This window comes from Gopherus evgoodei, unplaced genomic scaffold, assembly GCF_007399415.2.
Source record: "Gopherus evgoodei ecotype Sinaloan lineage unplaced genomic scaffold, rGopEvg1_v1.p scaffold_45_arrow_ctg1, whole genome shotgun sequence".
NCBI classification, from domain to species: domain Eukaryota; kingdom Metazoa; phylum Chordata; order Testudines; family Testudinidae; genus Gopherus; species Gopherus evgoodei.
Genome location: NW_022060066.1, coordinates 1,743,695 through 1,751,938, shown reverse-complemented (window position 1 = coordinate 1,751,938; position 8,244 = coordinate 1,743,695). Strand labels below are relative to the sequence as shown.

The following is an 8,244-nucleotide window of genomic DNA, read 5'->3' as shown; positions in this document are numbered from 1 at the left end:
CATTTCTGTAATTCAGTAGGGTTCCAGTCATCTTGATTTGTGTAAATGGGAAGCTTAGCCTCCGAGTGTGTGTTACTCTGTTTATTGACAATTTCATTCTTGCAGTGGAGAGATACAGAGGTACGGGGTTACATACCCCAATGTATCCGACAGCACAACCTGACTGTGTGTACTCCATCAATATTTAATGGTTTTCTGTTTCTAGGTACTCATTATGGAGAAAGTGGAAGGAAGAAACCAAACACCCATCATGGAATTCATCCTTTTAGGATTTGGGAATGTTCCTGAAATGCAGCCCCTTCTCTTCCTCGTGTTTCTTGTGATCTACATTGTGACTGTCTCTGGGAACATCCTCATCATAGCTCTGGTAGTGACTGATCAGCACCTTCACATCCCCATGTACTTCTTCCTGGGGAATTTGTCCTGCTTGGAGGCCTGTTACGCATCAACTATCCTCCCCAGGCTGCTGACCAGTCTACTGACTGGGGAAAGAACCATTTCTGTTAAGGGCTGCATTGCACAATTATATTTCTTTGGTATCCTGTCAACTACAGAGTGTCTGCTGCTCATGGCAATGTCTTATGACCGGTATTTAGCGATATGCAATCCGCTCCGTTATGCTGCTCTGATGAATGCCAGGATTTGTTTCCAGCTAGTGGCAGGGTCATGGATAAGTAGCTTTCTGGGATGCACCATAGTAAATATTTTCTTGTTCCAATCAACGTTCTGTGATTCAAAAGAAATTGACCATTTCTTTTGTGATTTCTCACCTATGATAAAGCTGTCCTGTGGCCACACCCAGACTCTGCAACTAGTGACATTTACTGTCTCTGCCATAGCTACATTTGTGCCCTTTCTACTGACTCTGACATCCTACATTTGTATTACAACCACCATCCTGAGAATCCCTTCCACCACTGGGAGACAAAAGACCTTTTCCACCTGCTCGCCTCATCTCATTGTGGTTACAGTTTTCTATGGGACCCTAATTATTGTCTATGTGGTTCCAACAGCCAACACTCCCAAGGTCCTACAGAAAATATTCTCTGTCTTCTATGCAGTCCTGACTCCCATGATCAATCCTATCATTTACAGCCTGAGAAACAAGGAGGTCAATGAATCCTTGAGAAAAGCTTTTCATAAACTAGTTGCTGTCAGAAACAGGCATAGAATCTGAAAGGACAAAATTTAGCATATAGTAAAATAGAGATGAACTGATATAATTTCTTAGACATGGCCCATTTCAGTCCTTGAGGACAGGGTTACCCCTTATTGACTTTCTTTCTTTCTTTCTTTCTTTCTTTCTTTCTTTCTTTCTTTCTTTCTTTCTTTCTTTAGGAAAGTGTGCTTTTTTCCAGACTCATGTTTCAGTAAAGCACATGGTTTCCGTCATCAGTATATGAACACTAGTGCCCAAATTCTGCAAGGAGCTTAACATCTTTTCAATGGTTCTGGGTCTCTTCTAATCCCTCTGAAACCAATGACATTCATTCTCCACTGATTAGGATCCTCTGTCAATGATGCTGTCATAAACAGATAGCGGGAGTTGGTAGAGCAGAGGTGCTTTATATCCCTTTTGCCTGTAGGGGGTTGATGGGGTCGGTGGGCCTGGCTGTCGCCTGGCTGGGGGACCGGTCAGGGGACAGGGTGCTTTCAGGTCTTGAGGGAGGGAAGTTTTTGTGTGTGCTGTTGGTGTTTGGTTGTTGTTCTCTTTGGGTTCTGGGAGAGGCTGGGCGTGAGGCCAGGTTTCTCTCCAATCTCTCTGATGCAGTGTCTTGTATGTCCAGAATAGTAAGTACTGGGTAGATAAAGTGAGTTAGGCTTATGTTTCTTTTCTTTATTTGCAAATGTGTATTTGGCTGGAAGGAGTTCAAATTTGTATTTTGCTGAAAGGATTTTAATTTGTACTTGTATACTTGGGCTGGGAAGGTATTCCCAGTGTCTATAGCTGAAAGACCCTGTAACATATTCCATCTTAAATTTACAAAGATAATTTTTACTGTTTTTTCCTTCTTTAATTAAAAGCTTTTCTTGTTTAAGAACCTGTTTTTTTTTAATTCTGGTGAGACTCCAGGAGACTGGGTCTGGATCCACCAGGGAATTGGTGGGGAGAAAGGAGGGAAGGGGGAGAGAAAGGTTATTTTCTCTCTGTGTTAGGGATACTTTCTCTCTCAGGAAGACTCTGGAAGGGGAAGAGAGAAGGAGGGGGGAAGGTGGATTTTCCTCTCTGTTTTAAAATTCAAGGAGTTTGAATCACAGTGATCTTCCAGGGTAACCCAGGGAGGGGAAGTCGGGGAGAGGCAATGGTGAGGGAAAGGATTTACTTTCCTTGTGTTAAGATCTAGAAGGACTGGGTCTTGGGGATCCCGGGCCAGGTTTTGGGGGGACCAGAGTATATGAGGCACTGGAATTCCTGGTTGGTGGCAGCGCTACAAGTACTAAGCTGGTAATTGAGCTTAGAGGAATTAATGCTGGTACCCCTTCTTTTGGACGCTAAGGTTCAGAGTGGGGAATTAAACCATGACAGATGCCTCTGAAATGCGTGTGAAAAATGTTGCCACCACAGTGAGTGGAGAACTTCGATTGAGCAGTATTCTATGCAGCTCTGTAGTTGGGTAAACAAAAAATGAAAGTCCGTGAAGGGTTGGGTGTCTCAGTGCCCTGCCATGTGAAATTTTTGCCTGTTCATACATCTTTGCAGAGTCAAAAGCAACATTAAAATATCTATTTCTATATTGATATAAATATAGATATTGATAGAGACAAATAAAATGCAAAGGTAAGATGTATTACCAATATTTTCAAAGCTCTCTCTCCCATGTAAATAAAAAGAAATGAATGAATTAAAAGGAATAAAAAATGAGCACCAAAAGCAATAAGCTACTTTTCAAATCGCAACCTATATAGTGTAATATGGCCTCCCTCACCACAGACAGAAATGCGCTATTCGCATAAAAACTTTTACCACCAAAGTTTGACAAAAAAATTAAAGACTAAAATGTCACTAAGTCTCTCTGGTGTTTTTGTTCTTCCGCCACATTTTTGGGCCAAAATATATCATAATTCCCCTTTCTCTTTGTAACTGGTTAGGTGCCCATTGCTCCCCTGACCACCCACCTATGTTCATAGAGGGAGATATATGTAGTTTGTGGCCTCATGGATCAGGCTTTGTTTGGATGAATTGTTGATTTGGTCAGCCAGAAGTGATTCATGAATTTAACTCAAATTAGCTAAATATTTTCATAAAAAGGCAATCAAAATCTTTCAGGACTTTGATGCAGGACAGCAACCCGCCCCCATTATAACATTTAAACTTGTGGTTAGAGCACTCATGTGAAGTGTGTGTGTGTGTGTGTGTGTGTGTGTGTGTGTGTGTGTGTGTGTGTGTGTGTAAAAGACCCATGTTCAATATCCCCCCTACCTGATGGAGGTGGGGGGAAGTCTTCAGTTTCCCACATTGCAAAAAAGTGCACTGGCCTATGAATTATCTCTGCAGAAGCTCTTTTCCTCTTTCCTGTTAAAGTGGTGCCATTGGGTATAAATAATTAAATAGGCATTGAACTAGGGAGCTGAATTTCGATCTCCTGCAGCCAAAGTGTGTGTCTTAACTACCAGACTACAGAGTCATCCTTGGACTTGCTTTTTAGCCCAAAGACTATTGATTCTTATTGTGAATGACAATTAATAGTTATTGGGATATGAAAAGTAAGTGAGAATGACTCATAGCTTGGTGGTAAAGCTTTCATTTTCCAGAACTGTCGGAGAAATGAAAAATCAGTGGTCACTGAGCTCTAATTTTCATCTTCTGCCACAGAACATCTGGCAGGACTGAAATACACACTGAATGGGTTACCCATTAAGTGTTGGGTGTCTTTTGGTTAAGATGTAGGTCTGAGAATCTCGACTCTTCATTTCTCTTCCTAAATCTGATATTTGCTCCCTGCAGGCCAGAAACTTTGTCACAAACTTATTCATCCTTATTCAGAGTGTGGCATATTGAAAATTGCGTTTAAATTACAAGCTGTCACTCTGAGTGTAAGGGGATTTTCTGGTCCCACTTGCAGACTGGAGATGTGTGTACGGAAACATATGTGTGACGTTGCACTCCATATGCTTTATGAAAATATGCTTATGAATGTGAATATGATGTAACTGGAATATGCTTTTTGGCAAAAAGTGTCTTGTAAGGTATCATTACAAAGCCTATAATCTACTGAGTGTGTTCATTCTATTTGTTTGCATGTATTATTTCTATGTCTGTAGTAATATAATAAGACAAAACCTTTTATTACTGATATCAATATATTAAGTGGAAACAATTACAGGTGCTTCAGAATCAATGAACTGTAAATGACTCAGTTTACTTGTTTCAGAGTAGCAGCCCTGTTAGTCTATAGTCGCAAAAAGAATAGGAGTACTTGTGGCACCTTGGAGACTAACAGATTTATTACAGCATAAGCTGCATGTAGTGGAAAATACAGTAGGAATATATATATAAATATATATATATATATATATATATACACACACACACAGAGAACATGAATCAATGGGTGTTACCATACACATTATCAGGAAAGTGATCAGTTAAGGTGAGCTATTATCACCAAGAGAGAAAAAAAACTGTTTGTAATGGTAATGAAAATGGCCCATTTCCAGCAATTGACAAGGAGATATAAGGAATTCTGTGGGGTGGGCGGGGGAGGAAAGTATGGGAAAATAGTTTTACTATGGGCCATTACACAAACTAAAACTATTTCCCAATACATGCATTTCCCCATACATGCATCCGATGAACTGGGCTGTAGCCGACGAAAGCTTATGTTCTAATAAATTTGTTAGTCTCTAAGGTGCCACAAGTACTCCTGTTCTTTTTTTCAGTTTACTTGCAATACTTTCTTTGTATCATAGAATCATAGCATATCAGGGTTGGAAGGGACCTGAGGAGGTCATCAAGTCCAACCCCCTGCTCAAAGCAGGACCAATTCTCAACTATGTATGGGCCAGCCCAGAAAGAATGGAGGCTAGGATCTCACGGGACATGTGACTATCAGGGCCAGTGCAAGGAAGTTTCGCACCCTAGGTGAAACTTCCACCTTCGGCCCCCCCAGCCCTGCAGCAGTTCACTGCCCCCGCCCCCCCGCCCTGAAGTGTGCCACTCATCCCTGTAGCAGCTCCCCACCACCTGGCCTGAGGAGCCCTGCGGTACCTCCCCACCCCAGCTCACTTCTACTCAGTGTCCTCTCCAAGCAGGACTGCACAGTGGAACCCCTGAGCTGGCGGCTGCTGGCAGCGGCTTGCTGACCCAGGGGACCTCCCTGGGTTGCCAGCAGTGCACCAGGGCAGCACAGAGGATTCCAGGGGCCTGGGGTCTTCGGTGGCGGGGGTCCCCGCTTTGTCGGTAATTCGGCGTTGGGTGGCCCTTCCGCTCTGGGGCCTGTCGCCGAAGTGCCCCGGAGACGCCCTGCAGGGCCCCCCCACCGCCGAATTGCCGCCGAAGCGGGACCAGCTGCCGAAGTGTAGCTGGGTCTTCAGCGGTAATTCTGTGGCGGAGGGCCCCCGCCGCGGGTCTCCGGAGCACTTCGGTGACTGGTCCCAGAGCAGAAGGGCCCCCCGCCGCCGAATTACCACTGAAGACCGGGTTGCATGTCGGCACTGGGTCCAGCTTCAGCGGTAATTCACCGGTGGGGGGTCCTTTCGCCCCGGAGCAGAAGGACCCCCCTCCAGCGAGGATCGGGAGCAGAAGAAGCTCCAGGGGCCTGGGCCCCACGAGAGTTTTCCGGGGCTCCCAGAGCGAGTGAAGGACCCTGTTCCAGGGGCCTCAAAAAACTCTTGTGGGGGCACCTGCGGGGCCTGGGGCAAATTGGCCCTCTTGCCCCCCTCTCTGGGCAGTCCTGCTGGCACGCTGACCTAGAAGAAGCCCTGCACTGCTGGCTGCCGCAGCGGCGCCCTGACCAGGGGGATCCCCTGGGCTGCCGCGGCGGTGCCCTGACCCGGGGAACACCCTAGGCTGCCGGCTGCAGCCAGCAGCTCAGACTACCTCTCTGTCCCAGCAGCAGCGGCTGCTCAACCATTTAAAAAAAATTGGGGGGCGCTTTTTGGCACCCCCAAATCTCTGAGCCCTAGGCAACAGCCTAGTCCGCCTAAATGGTTGCACCGGCCCTGGTGACCATGAAAAATGATACAGAATCCATCTTAAATCTGTTACTTTTCCGATTAGGAGAGGTGGAGACCCAGAGAGACAAAAGATTCCCTCCTTGTGCCAAAGCTATAAAAGAGGGTGGAACAGGACAAGGCAGTAAGTCATGAGAAAGCCCCTGTTTACCACCTAAGATGTCTGCTGGAACTAACAAGGACTATACCTGGGAAAGGATTGGGCCCAGACTAGGAAGGAGTCTAGTCTGTGAAAGAGGCTTATTGGACCATCTTGAAGGGTGAGACCTTACCTGTAATCAGTTTCTTAATGTACTAGGCTTAGACTTGCATGTTCTTGCTTCATTTTGCTTAGTGACTTGCTTTGTTCTGTCAGTTATTACTTGAAACCACTTAAATCCTAATTTTTATACTTAAAAAAATCACTTTTGTTTATTAATGAACCCAGAGTAAGTGACTAACACCTTGAGAAGCAAGCAGCTGTGCATCTCTTTATCACTGTTCTAGAGGGTAGACAATTTATGAGCTTATCCTGTATAAGTGTTATAAAGAGTAAAATGGGTGTATTTGGGGTTTGGATCCCATTGGGCACTAAGTGTCTCAGTACTGGAGAGATAAGCCGCTGAGCTGTTTTTGGTTTAAGTCTGCAACATTGGAGGTGTGGCCCAGTGTTGCAGCAGGCTAGTGTGTCTGGCTCAACAAGTCAGGGTTCTGGAATCCCAAGCTGGCAGGTAAAAAGGGCTTAGAGGTATTTCAGATCCCAAGGGGGGTCTCTGAGACCGAACCCATCACGATATGCTCTGGTTGTTGTGAGTATTTCTACATCCATCCAGGCTAGAGTAAGGCCTCTCTGTTTTAGGGAGCAGCCTGCTTTGACCCACAGTTTTGTGTTTTTGCATCGTATGGGTCTGAATTCTAAGAAATAAAGTAACATTTGCCTATATTTTCATTCTGCCCCTTTTTCTCTTAACTTTAACATGCCACATCTGCACCATCCTCCTAATCCCTTCCACCACCGGGAGACAAAAGGCCGTTTCCACCTGTTCCTCCCACCTCCCACCTCTTCTATGGGACTTTGATTATTGTCTACATGTTACCAAACTCCAACTCACTGAGAGACCTGAACAAGGGGTTCCGTCCCTTCTAAACAGTCCTGACTCCCCTGTTCAGTCCCCTTTTCTACAGCCTGCAAAACACAAAGGTAAAGGAGTCCCTGAGTAATTCTGTGGGTAAACTTGTGCCATGCACATGAATTCAGAGAATCCATGTGAATGATATTTTTTAAATTTATTTGAAATAAAGGGGGATAAGTTCTGAGGGTTTAATGAATCAGAGGGATATGGCTTAATGGCTTCTAACTTCTTTGTGGTTTTCCCCTTGTTTAATCAGGTTGTGATAGTAGAAAATGAGGATGATGTGATTGGTTTGCCTTATGAAGATCCTTCAATATGTGATAAACTATAGCGTGCACATCTCCACCTCTGTAACTATCAGAAGTAGCTGACAAATTCAATGTGAACCAATGAAAAACAGCGTCATGAATTCAGGTGAAACATTTTTAAATATGGATTTCCAAAGTTAATTTCCACAGCCAAATGCTAATATAGAAAACTAAATATCATGAATCCAGGATTGTAAATCTTTCTAGGAACACTTAACACTACTGCTTCAGCAGAGAATCATAGAATCATAGAATATCAGGGTTGGAAGGAACCTGAGGAGGTCATCAAGTCCCACCCCCTGCTCAAAGCAGAACCAATTCCCAACAAAATCATCCCAGCCAGGGCTTTGTCAAGCTTGACCACAGAAACCTCTAAGGAAGGATATTCCACCACTTCCCTAGTTAACCCATTCTAGTCCATCACCACCCTCCTAGTGAAAAAGTTTTTCCTATTATCCAACCTAAAGCTCCCCCACATCAACTTGAGAGCATTACTCCTTGTTCTGTCATCTGGTACCACTGAGAACAGTCTAGATCCATCCTCTTTGGAAACCCCTTTCAGGTAGATGAAAGCAGCTATCAAATCCTGCCTCAGTCTTCTCTTCTGCAGACTAAATAATCCCAGATTCCTCAGCCTCTTCTAATAAGTC

The 8,244-nt window shown here is 44.5% G+C and overlaps 1 protein-coding gene across 1 annotated transcript; it reads left to right on the top strand.

Annotated features, from left to right (window-relative positions):
- The first annotated feature begins 214 nt into the window (after positions 1-214).
- Positions 215-1,177, top strand: LOC115642775 (olfactory receptor 5V1-like). The gene has a single exon (XM_030546483.1). The coding sequence runs from the start codon at positions 215-217 to the stop codon at positions 1,175-1,177; it is 963 nt and encodes a 320-aa protein (XP_030402343.1).
- Positions 1,178-8,244: the final 7,067 nt, after the last annotated feature.

What these genes read in the sequence shown, in the direction of transcription:
- LOC115642775 (XM_030546483.1), top strand. Translation starts at nt 215, where the DNA reads ATGGAGAAAGTGGAAGGAAGAAACCAAACACCCATCATGGAATTCATC.